Raw genomic sequence first — 19,212 nt, forward strand, 5'->3', positions numbered from 1 at the left:
TTTACAGATTTGCAGTAATCTGATTTAAGTCATTTTTATTTTTTTTCTTCCAGCCTGAGTGTTGCAGGAAATCTTCCAAATCAAAGAGAGACAAGGAGAAGCAAGCTTGCAAAAGCTGCAGTGAAAGCTTTAATTCGATTACCAAAAGACGTCACCATTGCAAACAATGTGGGGCAGTGAGTATTGGGGTGAAAGCTCAGTCTTTTCTGAATTGCTGTTACTGTACTTGGAACAAACTAGATGTTCTCTATCAACTTCTTCCAAGAAGAAAATATTATCTATTTAGGGAAGGCAGTCTTTCCCTGTCTCCTGCCATTTGGCTTAGTTCATCTGTTTTTGTGCTACGTGAACAAGCCTGAGGACTCCTCAGATTTGCATGCCACTCCCCTTCAAGTCATATGCTAGTTATTTGTTTCCTGGTTTCCAGCAAACCATAGCTTGCCATTACATCAGAATCAACAATATAAAACAAAATATCCCATTCATTATTCTGCTACTTGACTATCTGGTAGTTTAAACTGAGGTCAGACATTGAGAGAGGTGATGATACTGACAGAAAATATTTCCAGTTATAGTCAAACTGATATTGCAACCAAAAAAGCATTTCCTTGATGGGTTTTTATTATTTGCTTATTTTGCCAACTTTGTCAGTAAGACTCAAGGCAGATTTCAGAATGTCTTTCTCACTACATAGTTTCCACCAACCTTTAGCGAAGGCTTGAGAAGAGTTTTCTTGCATCTGTGTATGCAAAACTGCTAGTTTTCCTGAGCTGTTCTCTTCTCTGATGCTGTTTCCTCCATTTCTTTACCCTTACTGACACATAGCATTCAGTGACAAGCAGAGAACAGAGTTAAATTAGTGTTAATCCCTAAAGAAAGGCAGGAAATACATACCAGTGGTTCAGAATAAGTAGAGGCTTTGGTAGGTGTTTGCATGCCCACAGACTGTCCTCCTCCTCTGTTTTGATCATGCTGCTAGACATCTTCCCTTATTTTCTGCACTTGAAAGACAGTAAGTTATTTACCCTTGAATTATTTACCCATAGTGCTTTTTTAGCCTCCCAGTTGCCACAGAATTAATGACATTTGTCTCTGCCAGTTCTCCAATGAGCTGATGAAGATGGCTAAAATAGACCCCTGTGTGCTTCACTTGTATATTTACCAGTGAACAAGCATGTTCAATGCCAGTATTCACGTTAATTTATCTTTTTTGCGAGGTAGTAATATTCTGCTGGTTTCTTTGAAATTGTAATCAAATTTTATTTCTTTCCCTTTATGCTGCTTGTGCATCCAAACTAGCAGGATCAGTATGGTTGGCCTCTGTAGAAATGCTTCTAATTGTGAAGTGTTATTCACCTGCCAGTGTGCAAGTGCAATTCTTTATATATATGTACTTTCATTCACCTCTGTTTCCTTCTGTGGTGAATCCTTGTTACTTTGAATAAAATGATTTGCTGTGAACAACTGCAGCTATATTGGTTGCATGCATCAACTTTAAAAATTGTATACCCCCAAAATCTTATTGGTCTCTAAGGTGCTCCTGGACTCGAACCTAATTGTTTTACTGCAGACCAACATGGCTATCCTCTGAAACCAGCGAATAAGTATTGGTGCATTTATAGGGAAAAGGTCAGCATAACCAAATGATAGAAGTGCCAAATTGGTTCTGTTCATGTGTGTTTGTGAGATTATGAATATAAGTAACTGAATATGATTGAAGGTGATGTCATATTTACAAAGCACCAAGAAGCACCATTCCATAAACTGGACTACTTTAAATTTATATTTGAATGAGATTCCAGAAAACTTCATAAATATTTAATCCACTGTAATCAGAAAGCTTTTCATAACTGAACAGAAAAGCAGGTCCATATAGGTGTGTGTGTCTTTTTCAGTAAACAGAACCTTTAAAAAAGGATGGAGCAGCAAAATTATTCTCTGATTCCTGGCTTGGTGGGGAAAGGAATGTCTTGGGTACCAGTCCTGCAATTGTTATGCTCTGGCCCGTTGTTCCAGGGGGGGGCAGTCCTTTCAACCCCCTTTCCAACTGTATGGCCCCTCCATTGGAGGGCCTCCAATATGTCCCCTTATCTCACTACCACTCTGAACAAGTAGTAGTGTTGCTGCTGGTCTCTTCACTTTTTTCTCTCCCCTTCCCTAACACAGCATGCAGAGCAAGGGGATGAGGAGTCAAGAGGCCTCTGTCTCTCTGAGAGAGTGGTGCATAAGAAAGGGATGGGGAAGCGGAGCTGCTGTGACTGCCCAGGCAATGTGGGGTTAGCTTGTGGGATTCAAGGCATACAGCACGGAAAATCTATAACAACTAATGGACTCAAGGCAGCTTACACTGCTAAGAGCCCAGGGTCGCCAAACTGGGTGGCCCCCGAGCCCCCTCCAACAACAAATCCTGCTGTAGGCCCCATCAAACATGAAATCCTGCCTACAGCTCTGGTTATGCTGCAGCTTTTCAGCCTCCCACCCCACCCCAAATCAGTAATACAGCAGTTGTAATAATAAGGAGATTTTGGTTCAACTCAAGAATGTAATTCTCTCTCTTACACAGGTTATCTGTGCAAAGTGCTCAGAGTTTAAACCACTTGCTGATAACAGTCGTCACAACCGGGTATGTAAAGACTGCTTTCAGCTACTGTCAGCAACCCCATACTTGGGCAATGAAGCCGCAGGGGAACAAAAGAAAAAGAACATAACAGAGGTATATTTGTCTTGTCAATTAACTTAACACATATTGGCTACCTCAGCAGAAGCATGGTTAAAATCCATGTGTGTTCTTATTTAATGTCTATTAATATTTTTGTACCTCATTTATTAATTTGTCTACCGGAGGATTGTATGAATTTAATTATTTCTTTGTGAGCTGTCAAAAGAGGCCATAGCAGGTCTGCACTAAGCCATTTTGACCCAATTGGCAAAGTGTTGGTCTGTTTATTTATTTGTTTAATTTAAAACATTTTTATGCCACCTTTCCACCCAATCAGACAATAAACATCAAAATATTAGAATATTTAAACAAAATACAGTTAAAATATAAAATTCAATTAAAAACACATAAACAAACAATATTAGAAGGAGGGCCCAAGCCCCGTTATTGGGCATATGCCAGATGAAAGAAAAAGTCTTCACCTGCTGGTGAAAGACACAGATAGAAAGAGACAAACAAATCACCCTGGGGATGGAGTTCCAGAGTTCTGATGCCACAACAGAGAAGGCTCCTTTGATGAGTCACCACCTATCCATCCTCAGATGGTGAGGGGCAACCAAAACAGGGTCTTCAAGGATAACCCTAATTAATGGGTATGGGAGAAGGCATTCCTTGAGGTGTATTGGTCCTATGGCATACATGTCTTTAAAGGCCAAAACCAGCCCCTTGAATTGCGCCCAGAAGCAAGTTGGAAGCCAGTATAGGTGAAACAAGACTGGTGTGAAATGGTTCCTACAGTCCACTCCAGTCAGTACTCTGGCTGCAGCATTCTGTACCAACTGTAGCTTCCAGACAGTCTTCAAGGTCTACGATTTGGGGAGATTGCTGAACTAATTCCAAGGCTACTCAAGATCAGTTCTCAAAATCCTTTTTGTGTGCAGCAGTTGCCTGTACTGCCATGTGCAGAACCACACGTGTGAATGAAAATGCCCCTTGCAGAAATTCATGGGAATTGAGCCCTGTTCAGAATTCTCCAAATTTATAGTACAAAGGGATACTTTTTGACATAACAGCGCAAACCTTCATAGCATTACCATTTGATTACTTGATCATCACATAGTGTTTATTATTTTAGGCCCTCCTCTTATTTTCCCACTAGAATCAAAGCTGCGGTTCGGCTTTACAGATTTTCCTCCACAATACCATGAAAAGACTTTTTTCCCTCATTCTTACTGCCAAAATTGGCTGTGACAATCTGCCATCTTGACTGCTAAATTCTCATGTTAGAAGCATCCTTCATACCATACCATATACGTTCCATCATTTCTCTAGAATGACTTACCTACAATGGAAAAAGTATGAAGGCCACAATAACGTAGAATTTGGGATATCTATGAACAAAATTCTTTGGTTATATGGATAAATAAATGGCTTTTATGGGCTTTGTTGATCTCATCCACACTGAAATATACCTCTTACAATTCCACAGATAGCTCTAGTAGCATTCCATCATAATTTACAGAAAACCATTGCAGTGGAACTATTTTCTATAACTGTGAAAACCATTGCCAAAAACCAGGAGATATATATATCCTAAAAGCCATGAAAATGTTTCACTACCCAGTGAAATATGACCTAGGGCTTTACTTCAGAGAGCAGATTACAAGCTGTTCAAATTCAGGAGAAAGGAAATACTTATCCTTAATAGGGTTAGTGCTTTGTTAAGTCTTTGAGTTTCATGTAAAATGCACAAGGGAGCTTCATAAATGAAGCCTTGTCTGGTCTGTGGGTCCTTTTTAGGAGTGTGGGTTTTTGGTTTTTGGTTTTTTTTGGGAGGGCGGGGTTTTATTAGATAAAAAAAAATTCGGTATTTCTGAAAAACCCCAGATCCCAATACTGGTATGGTATTCAAATCTGGGATCCTGAATTTTTACAGGTCCAGTAGGCCTGAGAAGAAAAATACTGATTTTTTAAAAGGCAGCCTGACCCTAGGACTGGCTTGGCTTCTCCTGCAGCACAGTTTAAACTTGAATACTTACACCAACCACCAGCACTTTAAGAACTAAACCCTACCTCACCTCCAACTTTCACCCCCACTGCCCACGGACTATAGATCACCACTAGAATTATTATTAAGAATGAATTAGATTTAAATTGATTAGAAACTGGATTTATTAAATTGATCAGAAATTGGATTTATTATGTATTTATGTTTTTAAATGCATATAGAATTTAATCAACTCAATTGACTATTTATTCACGTTAGCACTTTAGATCAGTTAGGAATTGGACTTTATTATAGTGCTAAGTAGGAACTATTATTTACTAATCAAATTGGAAGATTATGGTGAACTAGACAACTGGGAACAGAGGACGAAGGTGGGCAGGAGATCTATGCTGTGTATCAATACTAACTAGTCAGTGGAATACGATCAGTGGGAGAATAGGTCGGGATGTCCGGTCAGGGGATCCCAGTGCTCCTGGGGAGGGGAAGATATGACGGTGGGAATGGACGGAGAGGTGAGAGAAGGAGGCTGAGACAAAACAGTGCTCGGCCCCCTTCTAGTCTACTTCCCATCCCGACGGTGACAAGTAGTGGGACCAAGAGAAATTGCCCGCGTCCGACACTGGTGTTATGCAACGCCAGGTCTATAAATAATAAGACCGAAACCATTAGGGACTTCCTGCTTCGACAGGACGCAGACCTGGCTTGCGTGACCGAGACCTGGGTACAAGAGGGGGAGACGACGGCACTCTCCCAGATGACCCCCCCAGGTTACTCGGTCTTTCACCAGTCCCGGATTAGCGGGCGGGGGGGCGGGGTGGCGGTACTCATACGGGAGGGTTACTCCTTCCGGGCTCTCCCGGCCCCAAAGATCGACGGTATTGAGTGTGTTGGCCTGGCGTGGGATGTCGGGGAGAGGTTGGCGATCTGGCTGGTGTACCGTCCGCCTAACGCACCGGCCAGCGCCTTACCATCCCTGATGGAGGCGGTGTCCGGCTGGGCGCTGGAGTACCCAGGGCTTCTGGTCCTGGGCGACTTCAATGTCCATGCCGATGACCCGGCCTCCACTCAGGCGATGGACCTAGTGTCTTCCATGGCGACACTGGGACTCTCCCAATTTGTTACGACTCCCACGCATCAGGCTGGGCACACATTAGATCTGATCTTTGCGACCGGGATTCAAGTGAACGAAATCGCAACAGAGACGATACCATGGTCGGATCACTTAGCCCTCAAGGCTCGTATGGAGACGCTACCACAACCCTGTAAGGGCGGAGAGCCTATTTTGGCTCGCCCGCGGAGCTTGATGGACCCGGAACGGTTCCAAATGGCTCTTCGGGATCCTTGGCCCCCTGGCGATTCCCTTGATGCCCTGGTCGATGCCTGGCAAGATCGGCTATCCGGGGCAATCAACGAGATCGCACCTCGACGTCCTCTGCGCCCTCGTTCAAAGCTGGCTCCTTGGTATACCTTGGAGCTACGCCGGTTGAAACAAGGACTCCGACGACTAGAGAGGCAGTGGCGGCGCACTCGTGACGAAGCGGCGAGAACATCCTATAGAACGTTTATGAGGTGGCAGTCAAGGCCGCGAAGAAGAAGTATTTCGCGGCCAAGATTGCGTCTGCAAATTCGCGCCCAGCACAATTGTTTAAAATAATTGGACAGTTAACCACACTGCCCCAAGGCAGACCAAACGTTAGAGAATTGGAAATCGGCTGTGAGGCTTTTGCGAAATTTTTTGCAGACAAAATCACGTCGCTCCGCCAGGACCTGCCCATCACCTTGGATACAGTATGTGAGCCCGAGGCCCCGTGCCTGTCTTCGGATTTAATCCTGGATCACTTCAGCCCGCTCAGCCTGGAGGAAGTTGACGGAATTCTCTCCTCTGCACGCCCTACAACTTGCGATTTGGACCCATGCCCCTCCTGGCTAATTAAGTCCTGCCTGAGGGAGCTTGAATGTCCTTTACGGGACATCATAAATAGATCCCTCACAGAGGGGCGCTTTCCATCATCTCTAAAAGAGGCTTTGGTCCGTCCCCTCTTGAAAAAAAGTACAGCGGATCCGGTCGAATTGGCAAACTACCGACCGGTCTCTAATTTACCATTTTTAGGTAAAATTATAGAGAGGGCAGTGGCGTCGCAGTTGCAGAGCTTTCTGGATGACGCTTCCATCCTAGACCCTTGCCAGTCCGGCTTTCGCCCGGGTTACGGGACGGAGACAGTACTGGTCGCCCTGGTAGATGATCTCCAACGGCACCTGGATCGGGGCGGTGTGGCGGTGCTGATGTTGTTGGACCTGTCGGCTGCGTTCGACACGGTCGACCATCGGCTACTGACCCGCCGCCTCGCCGATGTAGGGGTGAGGGGGTCTGCCTTACAATGGCTTGCCTCCTTCCTCGAGGATCGGGGACAAAGGGTGGCAATTGGGGGCGAGCTGTCCCAGAGGCGCACACTGGATTGCGGAGTGCCTCAGGGGGCAGTTCTCTCACCGATGTTATTTAACATCTACATGCGCCCCCTTGCCCAGATTGCCAGGAGACACGGACTTGGGTGCCATCAATACGCAGATGACACCCAACTCTATCTGCTAATGGACGGCCGGCCTGACTGCGTCCCAGAGAATTTAGACCGGGCCCTGCAGGATTTAGCAACCTGGTTGAGGAAGAGCGGGCTGAAACTGAATCCAGCGAAGACAGAAGTCCTTTGTCTGGGTCGGGGCGCTCGGGGAGGGGAAATACTTCTCCCGGTCTTCGACGGGGCGCCGTTGAAAGCGGCGCACCGAGTTAAGAGCCTGGGAGTTTTACTGGAGCCTGCATTATCAATGGAGGCCCAGATTGCAGCCACTGCCAAGTCAGCCTTTTTCCATCTAAGGCGGGCAAAGCAGTTGGCTCCCTTCCTAGAGCGCCAAGATCTGGCAATGGTGCTTCATGCAACGGTCACCTCGAGACTGGATTACTGTAATGCCCTCTACATGGGGCTGCCTCTGTGCCGAACCCGGAAGCTGCAACTGGTGCAGAACGCAGCGGCTAGACTGTTGCTGGGACTCCCTAAATGGGAGCACATACAGCCTGGGCTGCGCGAACTGCACTGGCTGCCAGTTACATACCGGGTTCGTTACAAAGTGCTGGTCATTACCTTTAAAGCCCTATATGGTCGAGGACCTGTCTACCTTAGGGACCGTCTCTCCTCATATGAACCCCAGAGAGCACTGAGGTCAGCCGGGAAAAACCTGCTGACTGTCCCCGGACCGAGAGAGGTGAAGCTGCAAAGCACCCGTAACCGGGCCTTCTCCTCTGTAGCCCCGAGCCTATGGAACCAACTTCCAGAGGAAATGCGGGCCCTGCGGGACCTAGAACAGTTCCGCAGGGCCTGCAAGACCTTCCTCTTCAGACTGGCTTTCCCTGATCGAAATGGAAATTACGAAGGAAACCGCCATCAGAAAAAGTAAATGTAGCACTAGCACTTTTAAAAAATTAACTTAATTTTAAAGCCTAACCAGATTTTAATTAAATGTTTGATGTTTGATGTAGTTTTATTCACCTGTATAATTTGGCTCTGAGCCATGTTGTTAGCCGCCCTGAGCCTGCTCCGGCGGGGAGGGCGGGATACAAATAAAATTTGTTGTTGTTGTTGTTGTTGATGTCAGAACAAGCTGGCTTCAGGATTTGAGTGTGGTGGGGAGGCAAGAGAGGATTAGCTGGGGTGGCAGGAGCTGAGAGTGCCCCTTAGCTGGAACAGGCTTGTCTTGCAGCTCTCAGCTCCCACTACCCCAGCCAATTTCAGGTTTGAACCAAGCTGCAAGAAGAGCCCATCAGCCAAGAAGAGCTCACCAGATGGCTGGCACCTTCCTTTCCTTCCCTGTCCCCCCAAGGATTTTCTTTTCCTCCCCACTATATGCTCTGATGGCCTGGAGGAACACAAGTAGTGTGATGCCATTGGGCTGTGTTTTTATTTTTTGAAATTTTATTGTTTTAAATTGGATTGTTATGTTGTTTTAACTTGTATGTTGTTTTTATCTGATGTATAGCACCCAGAGCCCGGCTGGGTATAGGATGGGGTAATTAAGCAAAATGAATAAATAATAATAATTTGGTATAGCTGAATTTGGAATATATCCAAATGAAAGCGCCCCCCCGCAAAAAAAAAAATTGGCTTTATTTGGGCTCAGTTATCGTGGTAGCCAATCAGATTCTCTGATTTCTATTCAGCTCAAATGATACCTGAAAGGGTTTGGGTTTTTTTTTGCTCAATTTATGCCAAATGCACAATCTGGTCTTTTTTCTAAGAGTTAATTGATTGGAATCTTATGGATTTACATCCAAGCTAATGTCTCTAGGATGAGGGGTACAAGGGGACTTTTTGTAATGTTTTCCTGAAATTAGTTTGCATGAACTCAAAAATACTTGAGTTTTGTCAGTTTTTCTATTAGTGTTTCTCTAGAGATATTTCATACAAAAGCCTAGTGCAAATAGGACTAGTATTTGCATTTACTGTAGTTTTTCCTTACTTTGGTTTCCTTACTTTGGTTCCATTACTTTGGTTTTCTTGAAAATTATTTAGTTCCCTCACTTCTTAGTTGCATATTACCAAAATGATCTTTTTCACTGTAATATCTACAAGCTGGATGTTGAATCTTGACTTCAGTGAAGGCTAGTGAAGACTTGCTAATTTCAATGAGGGATGCATGATACCTCTAATATTTGTAAGGGCATTTCTGCAGAAAGGTATTTTTCTATCTCAGGTGCTTTCAGTCAGCCCTACAGATATCACCCCTGACCACAAAGCAGAGCCAGGGGACTGCAGGGTATGTACAAGTTCACATTAGATAAGTGATAATTTGGCTGTGACAACTTCTCTCCTGATTGGGATGCAGTTCTCACATTTATTCATGTTAAGATAAGAAACTGGGAGAAGCTCTCTGATCTTAAAGAATTATTCTGTTTGCAAGAATTGCTTGCACTGGAATGCATGAGTAACAGTTGTCTCTCATCATTCAAAAGTTATTGATTTTGTCATGATACCCACTGGAATTTTTAATGGCAAAATATGTTACATTCTTTCACTGTACAGTTTTTAAATTACTGGGAAAGCATTGACACCTAGCATTCTTTATAACACACTGGATGTTGTATAATGTAGTATTTATTTTAGTAATCTGTGAATTTTAAGACTATGGGTGAGGTTTTTGTGTTAAGTTTTGTAATCAAGATCTGACCCATATACCATTTCTAAGTATTGTAGTGTTTCTGAATCTGGACAGAATTATTTTTGACAATTGGAAGCTAATGAAAAACTTCCAATCTGGCAGATTTTTGGTGGCTTACATTATGCTTTTATTTTTCCACAAAGCAAGAGGAGCAACCAGGGGAAGACTAACTTCAATTGGTGTCTGACAAGGCCATCCAAAACAATTAACCCAGCTTCCAGCCAAACAGTATTGTTTCTGTTGGCATTTATGTATACCACAAAGTAGAATTTCTGCCAAATATTATACTCTTTTGGTCACTTTCAGGAGTCTTTCTGATTTGTGTTAGCTAAAGACAATTTACGGTAGCCCTCTCATTTTCTGATTTACCTTCTGCCAGGTAAATTCTCTGATTTACCTTCTGCATACAATTTAACATAAGGCAGAGGAAGGGATAGAGACAGATGGTTAGCTTCAAATTCTATTTTTCTTTCTCCAGCAATAGGAAGTCCACTGGAAGAAAGACTTGGTTGCACTTGCTCACAGTTTAGGTTGCAAAGACTGTTAAGGAGGCTTTATGGTGATAGACATGCCTTTCATGCCGAATGGTGGAACAGAGACAGAGGCTTAATGTCCTCCACCTCTATGATACTTTAACACATGTGCATGCAGACTCAGTAGGAGAGAGAGCAGATCAAAGATTACACCATCTCAGTATGTAAGAGGGAGCCACTAATTTGAGTTTGTGTATAAAACAAGGAGGTGTCTTTCGCTTTAAAAAGAAGGGAGCACACAGAGTGGAACTAACTCTGTTCCCTCCTCACTTTACATTTCTTCTTTTTATCATATATTCTCTCACCTTGGCTCTGATATGAGTCATCAGCTGGGCTGGAAGGAAAATTTTGAAAGAAACAAGAGGGCAGCAAGATAGTGGGAAAGAGATTTAATTCCTTCTATTTAATTCCTTTCATTATTGTAACAAGACCACCACCAGATCCTACTCCCCTTTGTTTGTCATTCTTATGTTCAGATGGAACTAAACTGCGTCAACCCATGTGAATTTCAAAGCTACAAATTTGTTTTCCCCCTTTATTTGCCTTTTCTTACATTTTAAGACATTAACAAGGTCCCAAAATTTAAAAAAGGACAAATTGTTGTGGATTCCTCTGTTACTTTTATTGTCTGGTGTCTTCATAAAACAGGAAGGACAGCACCAGGCAAGCTGTGGAGAATTAGCGGTTTGAAAGGACTTTCTAATTAGCTGAAGACAAGCATACTCCTTTCCACTAAAATGTTGGCAGTATTAGCTTCCTACAAGATGCTAGACTCAGCTAGAGAGGAATTGGCAACTTCTAGGAAGGTGTTCAGTTTGTTCATCCCGTTATTTTGACTTTGCTCAAAAGATTTTTTTAAAAAACCTGTGCCAGTTCCTTTCCACTATGCTTTGGCTGTTTAACTTTGATTTGTGTGTGTGTCAAAAAAGCCCTTATTCTTCCCCCACAACCAGACATTTTCTCTTATCATTGCGACATTGCACCCTGACTCCTTTCACTTGTGCTGAAGCAGCTTCCTCATTAATTTACGATCTCCTCCCAGCCTATTTTAAGTGTGAAAGAAGCTGTGTCATCTTAATTGCTATTCTCAGTTTACACTGTGGGAGATGAATTCCAGCTAAACATTCTCCAAAATACAGCACTGCAGCACTTGCATTTAGGTGCATAATCTGGATACTATATGAAATTGAATCTCTGGTATACTTTGGTAATTACACTTTTGTACATGGAATGTGCATGAAAAAAGATACTTGGATGTAAACATATGTATAAATGCCTTCAACATCTGAGGGTGACCAAAATCTGTTTGTTTCTTTTTTTAAAAAAAACCCCAAGAAGCAAAGCATTTTGGGAGCAGAGAACAGTCTCTTCAGCAGCCAGTTGCTGTTCCAAGAAAAAGGGAAAGCATGGAGTAAAGTGTGGCTCACTGTTCCCAAGTCTGAGCCACTTGTCTTGTACATGGAAGGAAGAAGTCAGGTAAAATCTCAGGGTATAAAACAGCAATGAAAAATGGTCATGCTGAGAAATGGGCTAGAACAGTAATTCTCCAATTCTGTTTCAGGGCACAATAATGTTCTGTGAGAGGATTGCTAACATTCTACTAAATCATTGAAGGTTCTTGTGAGCTTAGGAGGGAAGCTGCCTTCTGCATTTCTGCCTGAATCACTGCTATGGCCTTTTCCATTAGCTTTTGCTGGGGGCTGGTAATTCTTCCCATCACCTCCTGAAATGTGATTGAAGCATTCAGTCATTCACAAGACACAGGGATGTGGCAGAACGACCTGCTCTCAGCAGAGGCTTCCCATTGTACTTCAGTTGAGTCACTACTGTGAATGTCTTCTGATCGGTGACTCAGATCTCAAACCACCTATTTGCAGGCAATAAAACTGAGCTGTGCAACATGGCAGACATGCAGAATATAATTTAAACTGAGCCTCTATGTGTGCAATTCCACTATTTATGCATTAGCCAACTGTTGCAGTGCTGCATGGAACATGAATCTCTGATGTGCTAGTATGTAAAGCATAGTTTTTGATGGGCGATTTTAAAATAGAAGCTGGATAGTGCAAAGCCATATATACAAGTTCTGTACCTCAACATCAAGTTTAAATCATACTTTATACAGAAGTACTGGTGTGGTGTTCTCTGAGTTCATTCTAGAAGTAAATCTTTCCAGCTGTAAGAGGGAAGTATGCTTCTAGTTTTATGGGAAATGTATAAGCCATGGCTTAGCGGCAGAGCATTGGTTTTGTATGCAGAAGGTCTCAAGTTCAATTTCTGACGTCCTCAGGGTCAGATAGGAGGTGAAGTGAAGACCTTCTGCCTGAGATCCTGGAGAGCTGCAGCATTCAGACTAGACAGTACTGGGTATAGTATAAGGCAGCTGTGTGTTTGTGTTTTCAGTGTGTTTTGGTATCAGAAGTTTGCTTTCAACAACAGAATGACCTTGCTGTCTTCCAAATTTAGCACAGGCTGCCAGAACCTTCAAAATTACTGTTTTTTGGAAATAGCTTCACAAGTGTAGCAGGAAACGCCTGCTCTGTCAATTAAAGCAGGTGCTATGACAAAGAGGCTTGAGGCGAAATCAGGAAAACAGCCAAGCTTTATTTGATACGCACGTGCGGGCTCAGACCAGGATGGGTGTCTGAGCAATGATCATGGCGGCGCGCAGGCCTTATATCATTTGCATATTTGCATGGGCTACATTGAAGCAGGATCTGGTGACTCTGAAGTAGACCTTCAGTTCGATAAGAGGCCTTCAGTTTGGTTCCCAACCATCTACATCCACCAGTTCCCTTTAGTGTGAAATCTAAACCACAAACATCTGTGCTTAACCACAAGCTGCTGCTGGTTTCTCTTGTGGTGACTTCTCAGTTCCTCTTATTCTCTGTTTGCATCACAGCTATTTGCTCCTATTTTTCTCAGCTAAGCTAAAGCTTTTTATCATGGCAAGCAATTATAAGCCAATATCTAGGCAAGTCCAGGCATGTCCTGATAGGCCCCTCTTCTATTGATCCTTGTATCCTAATACATCCTCTTTCCATGATTCTAAAATACTCTTTCCAATATTTCCTTCTTGGCTCCTGCCTCACAAGCATCTCACTTTCTTCTGAACTGGATAAAGCTATGATAATTATTTATTTTCCTAAGTTTTAAGAGTGCCATGATTTCAAAATGAATATTTCAAAAGGTTTATTGATCTTGAAAACATTCACTCCCTATAGGAAGAAATACCACAAAGCATCAGTTACTTTAAATCTTCATCTGATTTATGAAATTCTAAGTCTGACAGTATTAGACCTGTGTAATTGCAAAAGTGCTGAGAATGTGTTTTGGTAATGTACAGAACAACTAGGTTTCCTACTCACAGCTGCATCCCATTTACGGAAAGAGATAGGATTAATACTACAATAAAAGCAATCTTCAAGTTTTTTCACGGCCATTTACACTGGAAGGATAAAGAGAAGCATGATGGGCTGCTCTTTTTAAGAGGCTTAGAAGTGCTGTCCTAACAACTGAAGAACTGTGAAGGGTTAATTTGACACAGAGCCAGTGAGCCTTGAGTGACAGGCTGCTCCAAGCAGTCTGTTTGGTTAGCATCAGCTGAGGGGGTGTTACTGAGAGGCACTGCCTGATAAAAATGGAGTACCCCAGTGCAAATAAAGAGAGAAAGTCTCCTACTTCTGTTAAACAAAATGGAGTCTGACCAAAGACAGGCCAAGAAAACACTCCATCTAAACAGGTGGAGTGGACCCAGTAGAGAGCTTGTTTTGGTTGACACCTGAAGTCTGTGTCTCAGCATAGTTTCACCCATTCCCCCCTCCAGCGCCTCTGCCCAAACGGGATGCATAATAACATGGAAACTGCGGGTAAGTACTACTCTCACTCTGATCTTCTGCTACTTGCCAATTATCTCTTCCTCCAGCCTATCACCTCTACCTTGCTAACTCCAATCAAATGCATAATTTGATTGATCCTACCCTTAAAGGTCTTTGATCCCTTCCCAAGTGTCAGCCAAAAACCGGTAACAAATTATTCAATTGCTCCGAGCTTATCATCTTAGGAAAATGTGCGAAGTTTCCCAACATAACTATTCAAGATAGCCATCAATGGAACATCAAAGCCCCTTGGTAACTAACGACCCCCATCCATCGAACCCCTATATAGTTTGGGTCAAAAACCCACCTCGGTGTGCATTCTGTAGGGCGCAATTTGCAGTCTGTACCACCCGTTACTCCTATAATTGTGTCTATAGGGCGCGTTACGCTGGTCGTTCGCGTTCCTCTCCGTGTACTTTCCATTGAATGGATGTCTCCTCTTCTGGATCAGGTGAATATTACCCGCTTCAACAACCCTTGAATTCCTTTAAAGATAACCTCTATTTTCTTAGTCTCTTGATTGCTTGTACAAAGATCTCTCTGTGTGTGTATGTGTAAATCCTCTTGCTACATATCCTAAGTAAACACTATACAAATATAATTGCTTGGACTAGTCTTGGTTGAAACCTGAACTCCGTATCATTGAAAGAAAAGATCTTCACTCCTAAATTCACTCTACCTAGTCTCTTAGCTAATTTTCCCATCAAAATTAAGAGACTTAAAAGCATTGCCTGTAACAGGTGGAAAAGGTATTGCGAAACATGGATGCTGAAGAGATTCAGTCAAATTCCTGCCTTAATTGAGAAGAGATGTGTACTGGAACCATCAGAGAATAACCATGACAGGAAAAGGTTTAGTGCTGACAGAATCAAATTTCTACCTTCACTGAATGCAGTTTGAATTTATCATTAGCTGAGAGCAGTTTGAACACAGACAGAGAACTGGAGGAAGGTTTGGCAAGAAAGTCTGGGTAGTAGGGGATGGATCTTCTAGAGAGAGAAGAACAATCTCTACCCAGTCAAACAGGGAGAGATATCTCTGAGGAGTACTGAATTCCCTGATCTGGTCTGATTAGAAACTGCCTATAGAGACCTTAAAAGTCAGTACTAGTGTTCCAAAGAGATGGGGTTTGAGTCCTGGGAAGAAGGTACCAGCCTTCTTGGCACAAAAAAGAGTCAGTGATTATACAAATAAAGTGAATTAGAGTGTTTTGGGGAAACTCTAGATCAAAAGCTTCTCAATATAAAGATCTGTAAATAAATTGGAAACCTCTAATTAGCCTGATATATATAATCACAAATTTGTGCTTGTACTAGTTTTACATCAATAATTTCAGCTCCTGATTTCACCTGTCTTTTCCCCTTGATGTTAAATAAAACCTTTTGTTATTTTTGAATTTTAAAAGCATCTCAAGTTACATTAAAAGGCAATCCTATCCCTTCCCTCAGGTTCCTAGGCTGAGCAACTAGGCTAAATCTTACTGACAGGGTGAGACAGCCAAAGTTTCTTCAGGGGAGAAGAAAACACATGACCAGGGCTGCTCAATCATTAAGGGAACAGAAAAATGGAGGGAAAATTTTGCCTCTTAGGGAGAGAAGTGGACAAGGTACATCATAAGGAGAAATATGTTGACTGACAGAATATGCAGGAAAATGGCTGTGCTATCCTATCTGGGGTGAATGTCACCATGAGGGGAGTGCCAATAAATGCATATCTCAGGAGGCAAACAATGATGACAGTGATGAGGAGTGAGCTGCTAATGATGTTGCAAGCACACAATAGGTTGCCTTGGGAGCACAGCTGTTTTATACCTCTACTTATACCTTTTCTCTTTTGTCAAGTAGTAGTTGCTCTTTTTTCTTCTCTACAGAATATGAGGTACTGCAGGGTACTTCAACTAAAGCAGCTTCAAGAAGTGGCTGCTATTACAATGCTTTGGGGGGGAATGTTGGCTTTCTTTGAAATGCTCCCTTTTTTCTTAATTCTGGAGGGATGGAGGTGAAACTAGCAAGGGAATGTTGCCACTACTAAAAGAAACTCCACTTTCAGTTTCCAAGGCTTACATGTCCCAACTCCAGTTGCATCCAAATTTTGTAATGATCATTGCCAATCTCTTTTAAAAAAAGGCAAAACCCCATCATCTCCTAAAAGGGAAAAAGACATAACATGAATCTCTTGCTTTCATGCTTATTTTTAGTATTGAAAAAGCTTAATAAGAATCATTAAAGGGAAAGTGATAATGCATAGGTCAGACATAACATTAAACCATGATTTATTTCAAATATTTGGAATAAGGCCCATTGTGGAGACAAATGCAATGGGCTGTAGAAAGAGGCTCTGGGTGAGTGCCCCACACACACATCTCAAGGAGAACTGACCTCTGCCATCTGGAGAACAGGTGTAATTCTGAGTGATCTCCAGCTCTCACCTGGAGATTGGCAACAGTGGTTCCCCAGGAGGTAATAGCTGACTTGGAAGGTGAAGTCTATGGGATATCCCTGACTGTGGTCCCACCCCTCCTTAAACCCCACAGTCTCTAGGCTCCACCCCTCAAATCTCCAGGGATTTCCCAACCTTGAGTTGGCAACTATCTCTCCTTCTCAGCCAACCATAAACCTACCTTCATTTGCCCCTCTGACTGCAGCTTTCCATCTCCTCTCCCTGCAGTCTTTACCTAGGAAAAGGACAATGTTTCTCCTCAGTGAGGACCAAAGCAGCTTACATCATTCTCCTCTCCCCTTTTAGTGATACCTTTCAGACCAACATTATCCTCTGACAGCGTTGTTGGTCTTAATCACAGGAATTCAATCTGTGTCTTTCACTTTCCCTTCCTATCTGTGTGTGTGTGTGCTCTGCTGCTACAGGACACCATTCACCCCCCCTCCCTTTGTGTCTGATTGTTTCCCTTCCAGAGGAGGATAGAGAGGAGTCCTTAGCCTATCAAGGGAAGGCTTTCTCTGGCTCTTTCCCTCCCTCAGCCAATTGAGGGAAGGGTTTTTTTTCTCTCCTCTGTGAAGCAGTGTGACAAGTGGCATAGCCAATAGGAGAGTAGGGAGAGCCAGAACCAAGGTTCATTGCCTTTTACTGACAGAACCAGCTTGGCTGGCTAGCAACAGCCACTCGGGCAGGGGAGAGGAGTGGACTCAACCAATGGCACGCAGATACTCTTGATTTATGGTTTGATGGGCCAAAGATTGATGAAGTGCATGCCCAACCAATGGGAGAGCTCTATTTTGCCAAGGTGAAAGGACTTTTATATCTATAGGATGTTTAGTTTGTGACATCAGGATTTGGCTGGTAGATTATCACTTAAATCCTAATTGGTCTAAAAAAATGAACTACTGTTGATGTGAAGTGGGTACTGTTATTCTGAAATAGGTTTGTTTCTTGAATTCTTCTATTTTCATTATTTTTCTCTTTTTTTGTCTCTTTGGTGTTTATCAGGATGGACCAGTTTTACGCAGCATACCCCTACCAGGATGTGAAGTTGATTTTCCAAATTCTGGCGAGAAGTTTGACTCAAAATGTGTTTTCAAACTCTGCCATTCCCAACAAACTATGTATTTCAGTGCAGAGGATGAAGAGCAGCAAATGAAATGGATGGATATTCTCACCAAAGCATCTAAAGGGGAGATTCACGATCCCAGTGAAAGAGCCAACAATCCCTAGAGCTGATATTCTTTAAGGTCCAAGCTATACTTGGGATAGAGAGGGAAAATAACTTGAACTTGTTATTCTTGGCACTTTGAAAATCCATATGGCTTTATATTTCTGTATGTCTGTTTAGGAAATTCAGTAGTTTCCTTCTCATACATTCACCACATACAGTACTGATTGTCTGGCATATATATGTTATTTGATGGAATAAGTAAGTGTAGTTGTTAATGGTGTTTATATTGATCTTGAAGAAAAATGGTGAAAAGCATTAATTTTTTCCAAGGTAATTGGAAAACCATCTGCTCTCTCCCCTCTGCTCTCCTCTCTCCTTTTGTATTTTTTATTCTTTTCCATTGTTGTTTGAGTGCAGGATGTGTATAGTCTGTGAGTTACAGAAGTTAAATGTTGTTCAGGGCTTGTGGCTGGCCACGGACACTCTTGTGTTGTCCTACCTTGTGGGATTTTTTTCTTTTTAAAAAAAGAAAAAGGGCTCCTCTCTGTCTTATGAGCAACATCATGGATTTCTTTCTTCTGGTTAAACTGTCTGTCCTTTCTTGAAATGACTTTTTTCCACAAGACAAATGCTATAGAATATATTTCTAAAGTCTTCTCAAATCCATTGCAGAAAATCCTTGAAAAGTCTCAAATATCAAACATTTCTACATAGATATAGACACACTCACTTATATAGAAATATATTTGGGTTTTTTACTTTTACCGACAATTTTATTTCTTTATATGATCTTCTTTATAAAGTATTCAAGCAAATGTTTTATACTTCAAACTGGGATGTTACCAGTAAATGAACATTTTTAGTACACCCATTAAGGTGACTTTTTTTTAGAACTGTTAACTGTTTTGAGTAATCAAGGATTTATTTATATAATTTGTAAATACCACACATTAAGAATTTTTTACAAAAACTGATCTGATTGAGACTTAGTCCTCAAATTAAGACACTTGTACAAACTGAATTTGTAACCTGTTTCATGTGTATCTTGGTTTGCGGAAGTATTTATGTATGCAAATAAAAATCCATGCCATTGATTTTTGATCTAATGTCTCAAAATATAGCTAGGTTTATTAGGACCAGGACATTAGAGCTTGCCATGTAGGCCCTTCTTACAGCATGAAGAGGTTGGGGGGAAAGGGAGACCTTTTGTGGATATAATTGGTGAGCCATGAATATTTCCTGTGGATGATTGAAGATGTTGTCTGAAGAGAATTATTCTGCCTTTCTATCAGCCTGATTGAAACTGATATTATGAGGGG

At 42.3% G+C, this 19,212-nt stretch overlaps 1 protein-coding gene across 5 annotated transcripts in view; it reads left to right on the plus strand.

Annotated features, from left to right (window-relative positions):
• Nucleotides 1–18,987, plus strand: part of FGD3 (FYVE, RhoGEF and PH domain containing 3) — a 189,235-nt gene extending 170,248 nt beyond the window's left edge. For 4 of the 5 annotated variants that reach the window (XM_060239800.1, XM_060239797.1, XM_060239801.1 and 1 more), the window contains exons 16-19: nucleotides 54–176; nucleotides 2,564–2,713; nucleotides 11,741–11,881; nucleotides 17,728–18,987. In XM_060239800.1, the coding sequence (XP_060095783.1) occupies nucleotides 54–176; nucleotides 2,564–2,713; nucleotides 11,741–11,881; nucleotides 17,728–17,952 (639 nt within the window). In that variant the 3' untranslated portion in view covers nucleotides 17,953–18,987. The remainder of the gene's footprint in view (nucleotides 1–53; nucleotides 177–2,563; nucleotides 2,714–11,740; nucleotides 11,882–17,727) is intronic. The other variant, XM_060239799.1, reaches the window with a different exon arrangement.
• Nucleotides 18,988–19,212: the final 225 nt, after the last annotated feature.

This window comes from Heteronotia binoei, chromosome 5 (assembly GCF_032191835.1).
Source record: "Heteronotia binoei isolate CCM8104 ecotype False Entrance Well chromosome 5, APGP_CSIRO_Hbin_v1, whole genome shotgun sequence".
In the NCBI taxonomy this organism is placed as follows: Eukaryota; Metazoa; Chordata; class Lepidosauria; order Squamata; family Gekkonidae; genus Heteronotia; species Heteronotia binoei.